Source organism: Oryctolagus cuniculus, chromosome 17 (assembly GCF_964237555.1).
Source record: "Oryctolagus cuniculus chromosome 17, mOryCun1.1, whole genome shotgun sequence".
In the NCBI taxonomy this organism is placed as follows: Eukaryota; Metazoa; Chordata; class Mammalia; order Lagomorpha; family Leporidae; genus Oryctolagus; species Oryctolagus cuniculus.
In genome coordinates this window covers 22604436-22626496 of record NC_091448.1, presented here as the reverse complement: position 1 = coordinate 22626496, position 22061 = coordinate 22604436, and the positions used below count along the sequence as shown (strand labels likewise).

The 22061-nt window shown below is 41.1% G+C and overlaps 1 protein-coding gene across 4 annotated transcripts in view; it reads right to left on the bottom strand.

Moving 5' to 3' along the window:
- Positions 1 to 22061, bottom strand: part of IKZF3 (IKAROS family zinc finger 3) — a 122942-nt gene that overhangs the window by 16381 nt on the left and 84500 nt on the right. For 3 of the 4 annotated variants that reach the window (XM_051825647.2, XM_070060746.1, XM_008271418.4), the window contains 4 exons: positions 18849 to 19109; positions 17842 to 18009; positions 15523 to 15639; positions 5638 to 5754 (listed from right to left, as the gene is read on the bottom strand). In XM_051825647.2, coding sequence (XP_051681607.1) covers positions 5638 to 5754; positions 15523 to 15639; positions 17842 to 18009; positions 18849 to 19109 — 663 coding nt within the window. Of the gene's footprint in view, positions 1 to 5637; positions 5755 to 5870; positions 6797 to 15522; positions 15640 to 17841; positions 18010 to 18848; positions 19110 to 22061 lie in introns of those variants that run through there. The other variant, XM_008271419.4, reaches the window with a different exon arrangement.

Here is a 22061-nt window from a genome sequence, read left to right as displayed (position 1 = left end):
AGCCTAGTGAGCCACGGTGCCGGCTAAGTAATTTTCTTTAATTAAAAAAAAAAAATCTCTCAACAAAGGTTTAAGATATAAGTGAATACCCATGAACAAGTATACCATGTTCATAACAGAGCACTTAGCCATTTGAATGACCAATGAATGGATGAAACAGCAAATGAAAAAAACAGTACTTTCCTAAGTAAAATAGATGAATGTTGAGCTAATGAAACTGCTTTTCAAATTTTTTATTTATTTACTTATTTTTATTTGTTTGTTTGTTTGACAGGCAGGGAGACATAAAGAGGGACAGACAGAGAGAACTCCCATCTGCCAGTTCACTCCCCAAAAGCCCAAAGCAGCCAGGGCTAAGAACACAATCCAGGTGTCCTCCGTGGTGGCAGGAGCCCAGTTACTGAAGCCATCACTGCTGCCTCTCAGGATCTGCATTAGCAGGAAGCTAAAATCAGGAGCTGCAAACAAGCATCAAACCCAGGAATGCTGATGTGGGATGCAGGCTTCTCAGTCACTATGCTAAATGCTTGCTTCATAATTGTTTTTTTCAGACGTCCACTTTTAACAACATCTTCCTTAGAAAAAAAACCTAAAATACATGATATGGTTTGTAATATAAACACCATATCTAGTGCAGCCTTGAGAAAAAAAATTACTGAACTATGCACATGGGCTTTAAAAAAACAAAAAGTAGTATTCATAACTGCTGCTTCAGATGTGTTTTCTTAGCCATCACAGATCTATAGATGGGAGAAGACTTCCTGGTCCCTTCATTACCTGTGCAGTCTTTTCATTTCACAGATGAGTAAACACAGAGGTCCAGAAAGGACTTGTGATTTTCTAGACACACAGAGTTCAGAAATGACAGAGTTAGAGTCGGAACCTGGGTCTTCTGGCTTCAGAGACAGTTCATCAAAATATAATAAAATAAAATCTTCTCAATCATTCTGTGCTTTGAATCCCTGAAGTTGCTACCTCAGCGCAACTGAACAAGAACCAACTCTAGTAGGTTTCTGAATCAAGCACAGAGAGAACATGATGGTTCAGGAGATAAACCAGCACCCACAAAATCAGTGCCCCTCATTAGTCTGGAAGTGGAGGAATGAAAATCTAATTGGGGCCAGTGCTGTAGCATAGCCGGTAAGGTCGCCACCTGTGGTGCCAGCATCTCATATGGGTACCGTTCGAGTCCTGGCTGCTCCACTTCCGATCCACCTCTCTGCTATGGCCTGGGAAAGCAGTAGAAGATGGCCAAAGACCTTGGACCTTTGCACCCAAGTGGGAGACCAGGAAGAAAGAAAATCTCATGGTTTCAATAGAATGGATCCCTGAAGCAACAGGCAAAATGGCTTGGATCTGGTTATATGTGTGGGGAGCAGCTCGGACTAGACTGTTACTGGAATTAAGACTTATTCTATGCATCTGCTCTCCCACAATATGGCGCTGGGAGAGAAGTAAACAGCTTCCGCACAGCTGCCTCCAGTTCAACCAATTAACTGTAGGACTTGCTCCTGATTGGAGGAGAGCAGCGTACTCGGCGTGTGGGCAGCCGAGTTGGGATTGGCGGAGGAGGACTATAAAGGAGGAGAGAGACGGCATGCACCAGGAACATCTATGGGGAACATCTAGCTGAAGGAACACCCGTGCAGCCCCCGAGAGAGCCGGCCGGCGGTGTGCCGCTCCCCTGTGGAAGTGGGGAATGTGGCCAGGGGGAACTGCCCTTCCACGGAGGTGGAAGGGATAGTAGCCAACCCGGGAAGAACCAGCAGCAAACCCGGGGGGGGCCGAGCAGACGAAAGAACAGCGCAGGGTTCAGTGTCGTTCCTCCACGAAGAGGGGGAGCGACATAATGGTGCCGTGACTCGGATATGAAGCCTAGGCAGGGTTTAGTGTCGTTCCCCCATGAAGACGGGGAGCGACATAATGGTGCCGTGACTCGGATTAGGAAACCTGACTCGGATAGGAAACCTAGTTTGGATAGGAAACCTAGGACGGATATGAAACTTAGGAGGGAAGAAACGGGAAGAACTAGGGAAAATATCGGAGAGAGAAACTAGCAAAGAGCCTAGGGAAATTACCGGAGAAAGAGACTAGTAAACAGCCTAGGGAAAAGCCGGACGAAAAAGGGTGCCGGAAGAAGCTATTGAAAGCCTAGGCATAGACTCAGATACGGACTACGGGGGAAGCTGGGAGAAATCTCTAAGGTCGAAAGCGAAAGTGAAAGCTAGAACAAACAGACTCGGACGCGGACTGTGGGGAGAGGCCAGGAGAAATGAGGGAGGAATATCGTTGGAGGAAAGCTTGGGGAAACATACCGGGTAGAGAAAAATGTTAGGGAAATTGAAGCCGCGGGGGGCAGGCCGAGGCGGAAACGGAAGCCACTTTGGGGTTCTCAAGTTAGCCCGGGAATAGGGGGCGAAAAGTTGAAACCAGAAGCTGAGACGTAAGCCAGATTGGGATCCGTCTGATTAGCCCGGGGAGCAAAGGACGGGAAGCCAAACCGTGGGGCGGAGACGTACGCTGGGTTGAATTCGCCAGGCTAGCCCGGGGAACTTGGATTGAATGCTAGTGGTGGAGACGCAAGCTACGCTGTGTTACTCGCGGAAGCCGCCGCGTGCAGAGAGAGCACGGGGCGTGAATAGATAGGGAACGCTGGCGTAGGCCGTGGTTCAGACGCGAAAGGGTTAAGCGTGGAGACCGCGGAGCGCGCGAAGCCGAGCCGCGCAAAGCCGGGAAGCTGCGCAGATGAGAGAGGCGCGCTGGCTGAAGCGGCGCAGAGCCGGGAACCCGCCGGCGGGGCGAGGTGCCGGGAAGCTGCGGGGATAAGAGAAACAGAAGTTTTAGAAGTAAAGTGAGAGAAATAGGAATGCTGGAAGATAGAAGTAAAATGGGAGAAATAGGAATGCCCGGAGATAGAGAAATAGAGAGAAATAAGGCCTCCCCTCAACATGCCAATTAGAAGGCTTGGATTCGGTCTGCCCGATTAGTGAGGCGATGAGCACCTGGGCGGCTAGCCGCAGGTCACCGAAGACAGGCACGAATTAACATCAGTAAAGCTTCCCCACAATGCAACAATTAGGAGGCTTGGATTCGGTCTGCCTGATTTAAGGCGGTAAGCGCCAGCAAAGCTCGACCAGAGTATGAGCTGCAGGTCACCGAAGATAGGCACGAACCAACACTAATAAGTCTCCCCCACAATAAGGCAATGAGAAGGCTTGGATTCGGTTTGCCTGATAGAGCTTGTAAGCCCCTGCAGGCAGAGCAGAGCATGCGCTGCAGGGCACCGAACACAGGCACGCATCAGCGCCTAAAAACCTCCTCACAACATGGCGAAGAGAGGACCCGGATTCGGTTTGCCTGATGGATAGGACTTGTAAGAGCCTGTGGCAACTCTAGCAAGTAGAGCAGAGTGTGTGCTGCGGGACACCGAAGACAGGCGCGTATCAACGCCAAAAAAATAAAAAGAAAGGGGGATCTGTGGGGAGCAGCTCGGACTAGACTGTTACTGGAATTAAGACTTATTCTATGCATCTGCTCTCCCACAATATGGCGCTGGGAGAGAAGTAAACAGCTTCCGCACAGCTGCCTCCAGTTCAACCAATTAACTGTAGGACTTGCTCCTGATTGGAGGAGAGCAGCGTACTCGGCGTGTGGGCAGCCGAGTTGGGATTGGCGGAGGAGGACTATAAAGGAGGAGAGAGACGGCATGCACCAGGAACATCTATGGGGAACATCTAGCTGAAGGAACACCCGTGCAGCCCCCGAGAGAGCCGGCCGGCGGTGTGCCGCTCCCCTGCGGAAGTGGGGAATGTGGCCAGGGGGAACTGCCCTTCCACGGAGGTGGAAGGGATAGTAGCCAACCCGGGAAGAACCAGCAGCAAACCCGGGGGGGGCCGAGCAGACGAAAGAACAGCGCAGGGTTCAGTGTCGTTCCTCCACGAAGAGGGGGAGCGACATAATGGTGCCGTGACTCGGATACGAAGCCTAGGCAGGGTTTAGTGTCGTTCCCCCATGAAGATGGGGAGCGACAATATGAAATGAGTTTCTAAACACATGGACATGCCAAACCAACTTTTATTATAGTAAGTAGAGCTTCAGCTCAACTACATGTTTAGGGCAGCTATAAGATATAGGTATTTTTTCTTAAATTTTAGTTCTCTTACATCAAAATTCATTGACCATAACTGGATTGAAATTAAGTCACTTTACATTGTTTTTCTTGCCCATCTTTCCCCTTGTTCCCCCCTATATCAGCTTAGGACATTTTTAGGGTCAAAACTTTCTCTAAATTAACATATAGTCTTAGCATACAAAAATGATCCAAGCCTTTCATACTTCAGCCTTTACATAAATAATGCTTAAAGATATATGGGCAATGTTGTAGAACAAAGTCTTGGAATCACACTTGGTCCACTATATCTAAATTCTACATAGAAGTGTCACTACAGGCCACATGGTGGTTCTCATAAGAAGAGGGGATAATGAAGAAGGGAATCTCCCTAGGCTGAAATCTACCAACTTTAGTCTGACACAATTTAGGCATAAGTGACTAAGGTGTGTAAAAACCTTTCAGCTAAGCAAAATAAAATGAGTAAGCAGAAACATCAAGTTAGATAATTTTGAAATTATTTTGGGTTCTTTCAATGTATCTCTGTAGGTCACACAGAATGTCTGCTGTAAAAATATCTCAACCAGAATAAAATTTAGCCAGATTTTAAAACCAGGCACTTAATATCTGTAAAGGATATTAAAAAGAATAAACACAAAAGGATTGAAGGAAGAAATCAATAGCAGGCAAGGGTCTTTGGAAAAGGAGACTGGTAGGTTTCTAAAATATGTTGGTGTTGAAGGAGGTATATTTTCATGTGGTAACTATTCTGTTCAAATAATTTTTGTTATAAATTATTTTAATTTATAACAAAATTGAAACATTCAATTCAGCTGCCTTTTTCACTAATACAATTCTATTTTAAACATCACAGTCACATGTATGTAAACATCTGGGAGAATTCAGCAAAATATCTTCCATTTGGAAGCCCTGACACTTTAATGAATATAATCATTTTTTAGTCATTTCATCCTGTTCTATTTTTGACAATGTGAAAACTAGTGGCATAAAAATTAATGCCAATAAGACACATGATTGAATCAAACACTGTTATTTAAATCTGTTTGCCTCCCAAACCATTTTGCCTTAAAGCCAATTCTCAAACTTAAGAAAAATAAGGCAGTATGCTAGAGCATAAAAAAAGTTTGAGCACACTAGCAGAACCTACTTGTACAATACAATTACAAAAGACTACAAAAGTGCTATCTCCAGCATCTTCCTGGCGTAGATTGCATAAATTCTCTCATGCGACACATATCATTCACTATAAAGAGGAAGGAAAAGCATTTTTAACCCAACTTGCATTTAGGAAATTGGATACCCAATGCTTCTATCTTCTGTCATTAGGATTCTTTAACATCTTTTGTTCTATTTGTTAGTGCTATCAAAATTTACCAAGAATAAAAGTAAAATGGAAAACCAGTTACCTTATTTTAAGAGATTGTTAGTAGGGGCCTGTGTAGTAATAGACCTGTTAGCTAATTCACACTATCTGCTAACAGCAGCAGGAAAAAGGCTTGCATTCTTACCAATGAATTTCTGAGGCATTGAGCTTTTTCGTTTTGCCACATTGCTTGCTAATCTGTCCAGAACGAGAGCTCTTTCACTTCCCATCTCTGCTTTGATGTGTCTTGCCTCCACACTTGCTGGTTTGGAAAAATGAAAAAAGGAGAGGAAAAAGAACACATTGGTAAATAGTGAGAAAAGGAAATAAACTGGAAAGAAAAGTGTCCGAGGTCTTCTGCGCGCTCTGCATTGTTACCTGTTGGTACTACTGAGATTCTTGGCCAGGTACCTGCCGTGGTCAGTGAAGCCGACAACAGGGCACATTCAAATCTTGCAGTCTTATGCTGAGATGGGAAAGCCCAACCCATCCCCAACCAGTACCTTCATTAGCAAGAGGAAGTATTAAATAAACAGCCTGGACGTGGTTGGTTGCAAAAAGATAGATAGATGCAGATCTTCTAACCCCCTTCAGCGTTCTTTCTGATTCTGAGTAACTGCGTGTGACACCTGCAGACTGATATAATTCTTAACAACTTTGAAAAGAAAAAAAAAAAAAGTATGGTGCCCCAGATTTACTGTTCTGTTTATGTTAATAGCACTTTTGAAAATAGATACATTCACCCAGATAGCAAAAAATCTACTCAGTGATTTGTGTATTGAAATTCTGAGGGTTTTTTCTTTTCTTTCTTTTTTTTTTTTTGTCAGCATGCTCGTCTCAGATCCTATCTTTCATATTCTATTTCTCTGGGCCTGCATTATTTGTTTCATATGCTGTTCTTTCAAAACTGTCTCAGTTAACATTTCCCTGAGCAATACTTCTGTCTTGAAATTAAAGAACAATTTGTATAATGTACTGCTATTATTTTTCTAATGAAAAATATGAATAAAAATTGCCCAAGATTATGGGCTAAATTTTCAGTCCTGGAAAAGATCTTTGGATGGCAGTAGGCCAGTGTTCTCACACTTGCCTGCATATTAGGATCACCTAAAGAATAAATAAGAAATACCTATACCCTGGCTCCCCTTTCAGATCAATGAAATCGGGATCACTGATACAGGGGCCTGGGCAACAGTATTTTCAAAAATCCCCTGATGATTTTAAAATGAAGCCAGAATTGAGAACCACTAGAAGAATATATGAACAGCACCAATATATAATCAATTAGACTAGAGAATTGGAATACATCTGTATAATTTTTATTTATTTATTTATTTATTTTATTATTATTATTATTTTTTTTTTGACAGGCAGAGTGGACAGTGAGAGAGAGAGACAGAGAGAAAGGTCTTCCTTTGCTGTTGGTTCACCCTCCAATGGCACCCCGACCGGGACTAGAACCCAGTGTGCCGGCGCCGCAAGGCGGAGGATCAGCCTAGTGAGCCACGGCGCCGGCCTATTTATTTATTTTTAAAGATTTATTTTTATGAAAGAGTGACAGAGAAAGAGGCAGAGACAGAGACAGAGAAAGAGATCTTCTACCTGCTGGTTCACTCCCAAAATGGCCTCGGGGGCCAGAGCTGGGCCAGGACAAAGCCAGGAGCCTAGAACTCCATTTGGGTCTCCCAAGTGCGTGGCAAGGGTCCAAGTACTTGGGCCATCTTTCACTGCTTTCCCAAGCACATTATCAGAGAGCTGGATCCAGAAGTGGAGAATCTGGGACACAAACAAAAGCTCCAGTATGGGATGCTGATGTTGCAGGCAGCAGCTTAACTCACTGTGCCAATGTTACAGGCCCTTAAATAGAGTATAATTCAGAGTGGCCATATCAGAGTGCCTGGTTTGAGTCCTGGCTATTCTGCTTCCCTGTCCAGCTTCCTGCTAATGTTTATTCTGGGAGGCAGCAGATGTTGGCTCAGGTACTTAAATCCCTGCCACCAATGTGGGAGGTTTGGATGGAGTTCTGAAGTTCCATGGTCTTGGCTTCTGCCTGACCCAGCCATGGTTTTTGCTGACATTTGGGGAGTGAAGCAGCAGATAGAAGATCTCTCCATCTCTCTGTCTTTCAAATGAAATGAAAGCAAAAATTTTTTTAAATTCATAGCACAATTTACCTTGATACAGCAGACAGTATCCAGTAAGATGTCATCTCTAAAGTTTAAAGAGAAACCAACTGTTCTAAAGTTTGAAACTTCAACACTTGAAGCTAGCCTGAGCCAGGTATTAGCAAAAAAAAATTTTTTTTTTGGTAAAGAGTCAGATAGTTAATATTTGAAATGTGTGGGACACACAAAGTCTCTGTCCTTTATTTTATTTTATTTTATTTTATTTTATTTTATTTTATTAATTCTGCCTTATACCCTTAAAAAAGATAAACTGCTACCTGTGGGCCTGGTTTGCTCTCTCCTGCACTAAGCAAACATACTGTAGTGCTACCAACATTTCTGTTTTATTATAAGTATTTGTGGAGTCTAAACTAAAATGAAATATCCGTGCATTTCTAATTCTGCTAAGAAAGAAGAAATTGAAATTAGTTTAAGAGACTAAGCCAGTGATGATTACAGAATGGAATTTTTCCTCCAAAATACTCATATATGTAGGCCTGGAAGTTGTTAGTGCTCATTCTGTAACTGAAGAGCATGATGTTTGCTGGGTAAAGAGATTCTGATACAAAGAACTAATGTCACCAGTTCCACAGTCTCCTAGACATTTAGTACCATAAATGGATATTCCCAAAAAGAAGAGAACTAGCCACCTTTGAAGGAAATGATTGAAGGGAAAGCCCTCCAGGGTAAGACATTGAGGATGAGACCCAAATCCGAATTAGAAACAGAGAATTCAAAGTACTAAATATTTTTCATTTTATTAATGGCATTAAAAAATAAAAATGTTCAGCTAGCCATTATACAAACATTATAAAGTTCAGTTTTTTCTTTTTAAATTCAAGAATAAAATGAAACCTGGCTCCAAAAGTGAGTAAGAGAAGAGGATAGTGATAGTGATAATATTTACCAGTAAAGTTCTTGTCAAAAATAATCCTAGGCTCTACAGAAGTAAATCAGAGCCTAGAGTCTAAACTATTAACAGCTACTGTAAGGCCCAGAATAAAGTTCTGGGTTTTGGACTAGTGGAGTACTGCAACTTTAGCACTTCAGCTATTGGACAGGACACTACTGTTGAGTGAAGTGGGTCAAATTCTGTCCAGCAAAGGGATAGGTTTAAATGACCAAACAGGAAACTATTATATATATATTATTTCCTTTCACACAAACCACCACCAGATGTGGCACTACCCAAAGCCCCAAGGGTAGAAAGATGAAAGACATAGGCTGGAATCTGAAATAAGTTCCTGAGGGTGTTACAAGGAGGTTTTTTTTTAGCAGCAGGAGAAAAGCAGTGAAGTTTATGCTCTGACCAGTAACATTTATTCTGGTTGGAGCAATTCTAAGAGGATTAAATCCAAATGAGGCTCCCCCTACCCTATCTTTACTACTAAAAAGACTTAAAGTGAAATGAAAATAAAAACCAGATCTCTTGGAATTTTTACCTTTTATTTCCACTTACCACTATTCTTATCAGTCTCTTGGCTCTCATGGCCAAATCATTACCTGGGACCTATCCATGCATTATCCTGCCAGTCTAGTTTTCCCATTGGCCTCTCAGCAGTCACAGTCTACATTACACCAAAGTCTCTATCAGTGACAACAAACAGCTTCCCGGGGACACGTAGTCAACATCCTCTGCATTTGTGAGGATGCTGAAGCACAGACACATTGACCTAAATAAACATACTGAGGGCACGGCACTAATGGCAACTTCTGAGATAACATCAGCTTTTATTCCTGGTTACCCATCAAGCTAGTCTTGACAGTCATTTCCACAAAAATCTTACACAGTAAGTAAGTGAGTGACCAAATATCTAACATTTGTAAAAAAAAAAAAAAAAATCGGAGAGTTCATTCATGGACAGCAAATATGAGACATATTTGTTAACTCACCTTCACTGAGTTAACTATATTTTCTAATTGCCAAGTTAGACAAAGGCTCACTTTCTTTTTCTTTAAAGATTTATTTATTTATTTGAGAGGCAGAATTACAGACAGAGAGAGAGGTCTTCCATCTGTTGGTTCACCCTCCAAATGGCTGCAACAGCCAGAGCTGAGCAGATCCAAAGCCAGAAGCCAAGAGGTTCTTCCGGGACTCCCGTAGGGTACAGGGGCCCAAGGACTTGGGCCAGCTTCTGCTGCTTTCCCAGGCCATTAGCAGGGAGCTGAATCAGAAGAGCAGCAGCCAGCCAGCCGGCGCTGTGGCATAGCAGGTGAAGCCGCCGCCTGCAGTGCTGGCATCCCATATGGACCTCAGTTGGAATCCCGGCTGCTCTATTTCCGATCCAGCTCTCTGCTATGGCCTGAGAAAACAGTAGAAGATGGCCCAATTCCTTGGGCCCCTGCACCCGCATGGGAGACCTGGAAGCTCCTGGCTCCTAGCTTCAGATTGGCCCAGCTCCAGTCATTGTGGCCAACTGGGGAGTGAACCAGCGGATGGAATAATTCTTTCTCTCTCCTCTCTCTGTGTAACTCTGACTTTCAAATAAATAAATACATCTTAAAAAAAAAAAAAAAAAAAAAAGCAGCTGCCAGGACTGGATGCCTGTGCTGCAGGTGGAGGCTTAACCTCCACCACAGCACTGGCCTCAAAGGCTCATTTTCAAATGAATATGATGCACTCTCATTCTGTTTCCTAAACTGCCAACTTTTTGCCTTGCAACTGTTTGCAGCTGATATACAATACTGGTCACCCTTTGAAACACAAAGAGTCACTTAGTGGTTGCACAGTCTCTTTGGGATTACAATGGAGTTTAGGTAGTGCACAGGAAAGAAAAAATAAGGGACTGTGGCTTTGGTCCTCTGTCCCAATTTTAGGGTCCAACTGTCTATACAGTCTAGACTTGTTATCTTGCCACATCATGTCTCAGAAATGTAAGTAGAGGGAAACCAGTTTGGCAAGAGAGTCAGGGAACAAGATAATGGGTTTACATGATGAAATAGGAAATCCGTTCCTGGGTAGTGTTTGGCGGTTTAATGTTGCAAGGGGTGGGTGTACATTACATGGGATGTGGCAAGGAACAATTTGCACATGTGGTTCATGATAGAGCACAGAAGGTGTAGAACTGTAATTCTGGTTCAGTTTTCCTTTGTGCCACTTGCTTGCTACATAGTGAATGTACCAATATTCATTAGCTAAGTGATTTTAAAGATATGTTGAAAAAAGCAAACAACAAAATGTAACACAAAATTAAAATCACAAAAATGGGTTCCTACCTTTATTCTCTGCACAAGTCTTACTAGTTTGGTTTTTAGCTAACTGTTTCCATTATGCAATTTCTGTCTCAAAGTGATTGTAAGGTTAACTATGTAATGTGTTGTCTTTTGTTTTTGTTCGAAATCTTCATTAGATCTTGGAGTGCTAAATGGAGCTTAAACAAGAGGCTTTATTTCCTGTCTTCTCTATGGTGTGGTCAGTCAGTAGCTAACAGAGAGTGAAACAAAGGGGTATTATTATGCAATAAGAATTGTCTACCAAGAGATAGCTATCAGAGATGGATGCAGGATCTCACAAAAAACATATAAAACTGTTGCCCTTTGGAGCAAGGAAAATGAATGCCACTTCTTATATTAGTTGGGAACATAGACACATATTTTAAACTTTTCCTTTGGCAAAAATACAAGTTGGTAAAACATAACTTTACTCTGAAATCATTACGTTTACATTAGCTAAACTGAACCAATGAGAATGAAGATGAAAGGATCTAACTCCTGGGTTCAGAATCAAATACTTTAAAAATCTTACTGCTGCTAGAGCTCACTGTTATATAAAAATAAGTCCTGCTGTAAGAATTCATAAGTGTGAAATGAGGCTAAATCAATCTGTATACCAGCTGTTGGTCCCTGTCTGGAGTAAGGATCAAGCTAATGAGACAATGAAGTCCACATCATCTATATTTTTTCCTCTTTTCATAAATAATCCATTAAGATAGGACAACTGGAATATTTTGAGAATGTAACTCATGATATCTGGTATAGAAACTTGGACTGAAGCAGCAATATTAGTGTTTCTATTAGCCCTTTGTGTTGTATCAATAGATCAAATGTCTTATTGGACGGTGGGTTAAATAGTTCTGAAACAGAACCTAACACAGAGAGAATTCCACAAATGCTATCTCAGTAAAAGAAAATGACTGTCAAGGCCAGAAGTGCTGTCGCCCATGTCTTACATTCTTTTGCAGGCTAGTCTTTAGCACAAGGCCTTTCAATCTGCATCCACAAAGGTTTGTCCCAAAGCTTGGCACTCACAGGATGCTACAGTTTAATTTACAATAAAGGTTTGATGAACAAGTGCTGTCTCCACAGTAGTGATGGAGCATCACCACTTTAAAGGTGAGGGATGAAGGTGTGAGGTATACTGTACTGCTCAGACTTGGAATGGAACATTTGCCCACACTGCACTCTCAATTTTAAGAAAAAAAAAAAAAACAGAAATGAAAACCACATGCAGAGCAGTGGCAATAACTAAAGGACTTGTTTATATTATATTAAACATTCTTTATACTTTGGATCTCAGGAAAATTACAGGAACTGTTTGAAACAAAAGGGTAATATATTGACTGGCATGCAGTATTTACACTTGATGAAGTTGTGACTTTATACATTCTGTAATCTGAAACCACCATTACAACATATTTGTCAAAAAATCAAAACTTGCTGACTTTGTTAACCCTTTATTTTTTTTTGCTGAAACTTAAAGTATGTTGTATGCATCCATCAAACCACTGCATGAAATGCAAATGAACTCAACCTCTGTGTTTTAGCATTTCCTGAATCACCTAACACCATTGGAGACAGTTGAAAAGTTTCTTTTGTTATGTTACCTAATTTTAAATTCATGTAAAAGGTTGTGGGAATAGAGTAAGGTGGTGACCTTATTTCAAAATCAATAATTTTGAATTTGGAGTATCCTTTACAAATTTTTCCCCCTACTTTCAGGAAAAAAAAAATACAGCCAATCATGTCAAAAAGTAGGGGAAAAAACTCATCCAAATGTCTACTGATGGATGGACAAATAGAATGTGGTAAATCCATACAACAGACTATTATGCGGCCAAAAAAGGAATTAAGAGCTGATACATATTTCAACATGGATGAACCTTAAACACATGCTAAGTGAAAGAAGCCAGAATAAAAGGCCACATAGTCTATGATTCCATTTACATTGAAATGTCCAGAGAATGTAAATCCATAGAGACAGAAAATAGATTAGTGGCTTCCAGGGGCAGAAGTGGGAACGGGAGGTGTCAACTAAGGATTTTTTCTAGGGTGGATGGAAATGTAACATAATGATGATGGTAGTATAACTTTATGAATATGCTGAAACTACTGTACTGTACACTTAAAAAGGTGAATTTTATGGTATGAGAATTACATCTAGAGTTTCTTTAAAAATAGAATATATAGCTGATCACAAAACAACTAAAGTTGTAGAAATTTTTAAGTCAGTCACTGAATTTTGAGATGAGTCTTGGTTTTCCTATCTCTAAAATTAAGAAGAGGATTCAATGCCCTCTTTCATACTTCTAGCTTTAAATATTAATGAATCCACTTGGTATCCAGTGGATTTTTTCATGACTTGGGAATGTCTCACAAGTAAGAGCTTTGCTTATTTTCTAAAATGTGGAACTGCAAGTAAAAGATGCCTATAATGTGTCCTTGGGTAAGTAAGTAATGCCTGATTAACATGAAGCTTGTCATTCTTATGTCAAACTCAAGTTTCGGGACTGGCATTGAGGCTCAGTGGGTTAAAGCCATGGCCTGCAGTGCCAGCATCCCATATGGGCACCAGTTCGAGTCCCAGCAGTTTGAGTATTTTCAAATAAATGCATCATATATATATATATATATATATATATATATATATATATATATATATAAAAACTCAGGTTTCGGGTTTTTTTTTTTAAAGGAGTGACCATTCCTCTTTAGAAATACGAAGGAAATCCAACTTTTTGATAAAACTAAGGATGCCACCAGGATAAACAGCAGAAACAGAACAAACCAACAGAATTCAGTTGGCCAACTCTGAACACTGTAAAACAGGCTGTATCTGAAACACAAATTTTCTTTCATTTAAAACAGAGATTTTTTTTTAAGGTTTATTTATTTATTTTTATTTGAAAGGCAGAGTGGCAGAGAGAGAGGGAGAGAGGGAATGAGAGACAGCCTGGGCTAGGCCCATTGAAGTCAGGAGCCTGGAACAGCATCTAGGTCTCCATGTGGGTGGCAGGGACCCAAGTACCACAGCAGCACCTGCTGCCTCCTGGGATGCTTTATCAGGAAACTTAATTAGAAGTGGAGTATCAAGGACTTGAACTCACTCTCCAACATGGGATGTAGGTGTTCCAAGCAATAGCTTAACCCACTGAACCACAACATCCAAAATAGGAACAGCTTAAATCCTAATGATTTCCATCCGATTGTTCCTGAGTTTCACATTATTTCTGCCATATTTTTGTAATACTTCTGCTTTAGGCTGTTCAAATGATTCAACTGCAACTACTCTTGTAGAAGTCCAAATCTCAGGACGATTTGTTCTTACTCTAAATAAGCAGTAGGTTCAAGCAACCAAAGAAAAATGTCAGATAACCCAAGCTGCAAAACCAAGCTGATGGTTGACTGGACAGGACAAAGGACAACTGCAGAGATGTGACATGAAATGTTTCAGGTTGTTTCAACCAAAGAATGAAAAGGAAAAAGACTGCAATGAATACATGGAAAGATATCTATTAGTTCAACCAATAACCAATAGGCATCTAATTCAAATCAATGAACAAAACAGGAAATCCCCAAAGACAAATATAAACATCACAATAAATCATGTAAGTAGACAAGAGGGAGATCTTCCATTTGCTGATTCACTCCTCAAATGGCTACAATAGCCAGCTTTAGGCCAGACTGAAGCTAAGAGCCAAGAACTCCATCTTGGTCTCCCACATAGGTGGCAGGGGCCTAAACACTGGGGACATCTGCTGCTGCTTTCCCAGATACATTAGCAAGAAGCTGGATCAGAAGCAGAGCAGCAGGAACTTGAACCAACACTCTGACATGTGTCGTTGGCCTTGTAAGTGGTGGCATAATCCACTGTGCCATAACACCCATCCCCACTGAAGACTCTACAGGGCTTTAAATTTGAGTCCCAGGACCTCTGTACTTGCTGTTTTTTGGTTATCTGCTGGGCTCACTCCTCATCCCTTTAAGTCTGTTAAAATGTTATGTTGTGGAATCCTTCTGTGGTTCATTGACACTCCTCAATACCTGCTTAATTTCTTTCAGTAACACTTAACTACCTTCCAACCTTCTCATAGAGTTTGCTTTTCTACTTTGTCCCTAATCTGCCTGGCTTCATCAAAATACAGATTCCACTAGGGCAGGATTTTTAAAATCTTTTTATTTACTCCTGTATCTCACACCCTTAGAACAGTAGATGCTCGCGGGCGCCGCGGCTCACTAGGCTAATCCTCCGCCTAGCGGCGCCGGCACACCGGGTTCTAGTCCCGGTCGGGGCGCTGGATTCTGTCCCGGTTGCCCCTCTTCCAGGCCAGCTCTCTGCTGTGGCCCGGGAGTGCAGTGGAGGATGGCCCAAGTGCTTGGGTCCTGCACCCCATGGGAGACCAGGAAAAGCACCTGGAGCCTGGCTCCTGCCATCGGATCAGCGCGGTGCGCCGGCCGCAGCGCGCTGGCCACGGCGGCCATTGGAGGGTGAACCAACGGCAAAGGAAGACCTTTCTCTCTCTGTCTCTCTCTCTCACTATCCACTCTGCCTGTCAAAAAAAAAAAAAAAAAAAAAAAAAAAAAAAAAAAAAAAAAAGAACAGTAGATGCTCACTAAATGTGTGTGGAACCAGTGCTACATGAACTCACCCGTGTCCCCCAGGTCAGGGCTCTGAAGGAATGTACGGCATCGCTCCTTGTGCTCCTCAAGAGAACTTCTCTGCTTGTAACTCCTTCCACAGAACTCACATTTGTAGGGTTTCTCAACTAGAAGGAGAACACAAGGGGCACTCAATGACATAGCGGCTACAGGGGTCCCATATAGGAAGTATATTGGGGCTCTGAAAACTGTACTAGAAATACTGACCAAAGCCAGGGTAGCTGGATACTTCTGAATCTACAATACTTTTAAATTTAGTAAGCTGAAATAATGTTATGATCTGATTGGTTATTATACCAACAGGGTTCTCCGAAAGGATCACATCCTGTCACAGAGAAAGAATTTGAATTTAATGACTACCATTTAGCATAGTGTTTGGGCTTCAGGTAAAATCCTGTTTTTTTTTGGAAAAAAATAAAAGGCTCTTTTATTTTTCAAGGAGGTTAGTGTGGTATAGAATGAAATAGGATGGGATTCCTTATTTTGTGACATCCATCTGATTGTAAGGAAAGAATTCTGTAGTTCTGTGTGAGTTAGCCATTCAGCCAGACACTGATGGCCTTTATAGAACATTGACCTAATTGGGTGAATTGAGTTCATCCTTGCCAAATGGCCATAGAAAAGCATAAGCTAAAACAATAAAAACTGATTTAATTAACTAATAATAGAATTAAGGATGAATTGCAAAATGACCTCATATACATTTCTAAGATGAGTAAAAAATTTCTTTAGAAGTTCACCCAGACAATTCAGACAAACTTTGTCTTCCTACATCCCCCAAAAGCTTCATTGTTTGAAGTAATAACATAAACTCTCTGTGCAAGGCTGGCCTTTCCCATTTTTTAAATATACCCTATGAATTTGTAAGAGTTTTAAGGACCAAAATTTGTATTTTCTAACTCTTCTTGCTCTGTTTAAAACATAGGATTTAGAATTTAAAGCACTAAAAGATCCTTACGGAATCCCAAAGTAAGATAAATGCAGGTTTGGTAGGACTAAATACATTAGATTTCTGCATAAATTGGGAACCTCTAAAATCTGTTTTAAAAATGCCTGTTGTTGATGTTTCCACACTTGAAAAAGGCAACACAGAGACCTATTCAAATTTTAGGGAACCAAACCTATCCTTAGTTCATTATTTTGAAAAATGAGCTGAAAGCAAAGAGACTTTTGGTGGGTTTTGTTGGGGCTGGCTTATTTAATCCTAGTCTCTTGAAATGTGATCAGTTTCAAGTTTTGGGCTGGGTTTTACTCAAAACAGTAGATGTGGATTGATACAAAAACAACCCTCCCCCCCTTTTTTAAACAATTATAATTTTGTCAGATAACATCAAGAACATGAGGTCCCAAATTTGAAAATAAACTCAGTCTCATTTTTCTGGGAGGGAAATTCTATGTGTTAGAAAAAATGTATTATTCTCTTGCTTGCTCAAAATAAGGAGTAAAAACATCAAGAGAACATACAGCTTTTAACAAATTCTTATCACAGCTCATCTTTCAGAGAGTAAAAGCAGGTTAAGCTGATTAAGAGGGAAGTTGGATTTAAGAAATTTAGCCCAGACTGGCCAAAAACTAATCCTCAAAAGTGATTTATCCGCAGCTTACGGTTTTTTTTTTTTTTTTTTTAAGATTTTATTTATTTATTTGATAGGTAGAGTTACAGACAGTGAGAGAGAGGTTCACTCCCCAAATGGCCCCAATGGCAGGATGTGCCGATCCGAAGCCAGGAGCCAGGAGCTTCCCGGTCTCCCATGCAGGTGCAGGGGCCCAAGCATTTGGGCCCATCTTCCACTGCTATACCAGGCCACAGCAGAGAGCTGGACTGGAAGAGGAGCCGCTGGGACTAGAACCGGCGCCCATATGGGATGCTGATGCCACGGGCGGAGGATTAACCTACTGTACCACAGCGCCGGCCCTTGTCCGGTCTATTGAATGGAGAGAGTGTGTGTACATGTTCAGATGTCATGTACACATCTTAGGAAAATCGTCTTTAATAAAGTTTACCATAAGAAAATACTGATGGCTATAACTTCCTCACAAAAATTTAAATGGCATTTTTATAAGGCAGGCTCTTCCTGTCTGTGTTGTTCTCCAGGGGAGCAAGGATGTTGAGATCATCCCATTGAGGCAGACGGAGAGCAATTAATGCTCTAATGGAAGTGTAATTAGCCCTAGAGGTCTCTGCTGTTGTAACCCTTCAGAGCAAGAATGACAGATTAAAACCTCCATCCTTAACTCTTTCCAGTTTCCACACTGGGCTCTGAGGAACCCACAGTTGCCAGACATAGGGTGCTCATTCTCTCACTTACCAGAATGTGTTCTAAGATGCCCCGTGAGCGCATCTCTTCTCTGGCACGCATAGTTGCAGAGGTGGCACTTAAAAGGTTTTTCCCCTGTGTGCAGTTTAATGTGGCGGAGGAGGTTACCTTTTTGAGTAAAAGATGCCCCACACTGATTACACTGGAATGGGCGTTCACCTTTAAAAAGAGCAAAAAAGGAGATTACTAATCAGTAGGTGAGTGCAGAAGCATATGCACAGATTAGATGCCTATGGCAAAACTCAACTTTTAGACAGTTTCTGTCCGTAATAGAATGACTTCTGAGGTGTATAAGTGTTAGGTCTTACTTATGGAGAGAAAAAGGACCCATCTAGCAGGACTATTTTAGGAATCATCTTGTCTTCAGTTAGAACAAGTAATAAGAGTAGCTCTAGAAGTGTTTTCCAGATGTTAAGTTTTTATAATATTTAGCATTCTTTTAAAATATAATCTCCTCTAAAAAAGAGTTACAGACTCAAGTTTTAATAGGATGTTAAGGGCCAGAAATGCTTCTTTCTAAAATCTTAATATTAGATGTCTCTCTTGGCTCAGGGGGAATTACTGTGTGTGTACCCATTCCTACAGACTACCTATTATTGTCTGAAAGTAAATTTTTTAAAATTAGTAATAAAAGCTATATCCTTTAATCTACCAAAGTTGAACCAGGTATAACAATCTGCTTTTATTAAAAGTATTATGCAAAAATACATGAAAAATTTCTAAGAAGCAAATAATACCATTCAACCCCTAATTATTAACTAAAGAAATTATTTGGCTAACTTAAAAACACTGTGCTCACTGAAGCCTTTTTTTTTATTCAAAGCATTTGCAATATGTTTGCCAAATGTATTGATAAAACAGGAATAAAAATATGGCAATGCAGACAGGTAGAGATACATCAGAGTGATAGCAAAAATAAATAAAGTCATCAGAAGTCCTTTCACTTCATTTCTCGGTGACTGCATCAGGACAGAAGAAAGGAAAAGGAGTGTATTTACCAGTATGGCTCCGCTTATGAACCATTAAGACATTGAAGCTAATGCAGGACAATCCACACACATCGCAGTTCATCTTCCCACTGGTTGGCCTGCTATTATCATATGAGACAACATGTCTCTCCAACTTAATGTTTTCATATTCATTATATTCTCTTGAATAGCTGTAAGGGATTTCAGGCTCTTCCACATTTCCCATGGGCTCTGGCTTTAAAACACTCTCATCTCTTTCATTGTATTCATCTTTCATTTTCATCGAATCATCTGCAGGGAAGAAAATGCAAGAATTGAACAATGATTGTATGTGGAGCTATCAGACCAGCTCAAAAAGCAAAGACTCACAACTGACAAATACCAAATGAAGCCAACATAAAATTGTATATCCACAAGGCAAGGAAACAACATCAGAATGATCACTCAATATCTGAATTTAGAATCACAAAGAAAAACACACAGACTCACAAACTTGAAAATAGATGAGAATGTTTTGTGCTATCCAGAAAATTAGAGATAACAGATTTTTAGCTATGACTACTCAAAGCAACTATGAAACAAATATTTTGAACAACCTTCTCTAGTACTAGTACAGAAGAAAGGATCTCAAATCTAGTACCTTTTTTCTTGACTGTAGTCAAAAGGCAAGGTGCTCTTAGGTTTCAAACAGAAAATTACTGTTTCAATCCTTCAGATGGATCTACTTTAAGCCAGTAAGATTGAGAACTGAAGAGTCAACATGATTCTTCTGATTCTTTAGCCTTTTCCTCTTGCATGTATATGAACTACTAAGCCATGTCTCATCTCCCTGTCTCTTCTTGGAACAGATAAAAACACAACACTGAATGTAGAGGAAGCTGTCAGTACTAGTGAAATAGTGTTGAGAAAGATAAAAGGGGAAGTAATTCTTTTACATAATTTAAGGAGCTACTTCCATGACACAGGTAAATGAGGTTCAATCTGAGCAAGGGGAAAGGTATTCATACCAAAGATAAGGAGAACTAAAGTCAAGACCCTAGGATTGCAGGACTGGGTAGGAGAGGAGAAAATAGGTCAAGAGCGTTGGCTCAAGCCAGTGCCGCGGCTCAATAGGCTAATCCTCCGCCTTGCGGTGGCGGCACACCGGGTTCTAGTCCCGGTCGGGGCGCCAGATTCTGTCCCGGTTGCCCCTTTTCCAGGCCAGCTCTCTGCTGTGGCCCGGGAGTGCAGTGGAGGATGGCCCAAGTCCTAAGGCCCTGCACCCCATGGGAGACCAGGAGAAGCACCTGGCTCCTGCCTTTGGATCAGCGCGGTGCGCTGGCCGCAGTGTGCCGGCCGCAGCGGCCATTGGAGGGTGAACCAACAGCAAAGGAAGACCTTTCTCTCTGTCTCTCTCTCTCACTGTCCACTCTGCCTGTCAAAAAAAAAAAAAAAAAAAAGCGTTGGCTCACCAAATATTATTTCCAAAACAGCTATAACACTCTTCTAGTGGAAAACATAAAAAAGGGCAAATTTATGTGTTGAATAGGAACAAACCTAAACATTCACCTGATAAGAGGATTTTCATGTATAAATATATAAAATATGTTATATAAATGATTACTTTTTCAAACATTGATTCTTAGGAAAAGGAAGTTAGACCTCCTCATGAGGAATTTGCAAATCAATGGGATTTAGGGCTGGAAGGGAGTTTATAGATCATCTCATCCTTATTTTTCAGATCAAGAAATCTGGGAGCAGACATGTTTTCAGGGATTTATCCAAACTTATACAACCAGTTGCTGGCAGAGGTGTGATTAGGGCACTAAACTTGACCCTGAGCTATCAGTTACTTAGGTTTGATTTCACATAATTCACGTATAAGATCTAACTGGCTTATTACCAACTATACTCCACACCCTCTTATCAGTGGTGTAGATGTTAACACCAAAACACTCTTAAAAAAGATACTTAAAAAAAACTACATCCCTTCAAAAAACATCAATAAATGTTGTTCCTGTTGCCACACAGGAGGAAGTACAACTGCAGCTGTGCCTGGCTTGCTACCTTCAACCCAAGTTTCAATTTTCACTTCTATCAAGGTTACCTTTCATCTGTATTAACCATGTTTGCTTAACCGAGCAAGACAGGGCCTAACCACCAACAAAGGAGCCATAGCTACAACACGGTTCCTCTGCCTCTTACCACAGTTCATGGTTCACAACCTTTCACTCAGAGATGCAGGGCTGTGGGATAAATTCAACATGTTTCAAATTTCCCCATCCTGTGCATCTGGGTTGTACATGAATTGCTATCAATGAGGGTCATTTCCTTCTTTCTCTGGACAGGTCGTGCCTGCTTTCATTTGGAATTGGTTTGCTTAAGTGGTTTTTGTTTTTAAACAATTTTTTAAGAGAAGGATGCACCTGAGGCTTGTATACTCCTCTCTTCCTCCATCACTCCAGCTGTGGGTGCTATCCCACCAAAGCTTGAGTGCTCTTCAGTTTGCATGTAGGCGTTTAAAAGAACCTCAACGGAAAAACTTGACTACTGAAAACCAACAACGGCAGACAGAGAGGGCCAGCAGAAAAAAGAATCCTTTTCATTTAGTTAGATGTGAATCTGACCAGACTCAGGTTATTCCATGGTTAGTATACATTAGATAATACTGAAGATCAAAGTGTAGGTTATTTCTGAAAACAGAGGACAGAAGATCTGCTGTTTTCCTCAGAATGTTGGCCTTAAGTAGGCCTTCTCTGGGAGTCAATACTTTACCAACCCGGCTCAACCTCAAACCTTAGCTTTAGTCCTTTATGATTTGCCTGTAGAGCAAAGAAGACAGTATTTGAGACAAAGAGCCATAAAAGAAAGGGTAAGAGTCACATAGCAGGGATGAGGGAAGTCACTTGGACTGACTGGACCAAAAATGTTTCTGCTATAGTTGCTGGTTTGCTTTAGAGTCTTATCTAAAAATGACCTGGCTAACCTGTCTGAATTCTTACTGGGGATCAGCAGTTTATTATGTGAGTGTAAAAAGAGAGGAATGGTGGGATAAATTAAAATGTAAAGAGGACTCCTGAGAGATTATCAAGCTTAGCACCCAGCCTCCAAAGACAGTCTACTGAAACAATGAGGAAAAGTCCATTCTTTTTTTTTTTCCCAAATTTTATTTATTTATTTATTTAACTTGAAAGGCAGAGTTACAGAGACAGAGAGGCCAATGAAGCAGGGAGCCAGGAGCTTCTCACACATGGGTGCAGGGGC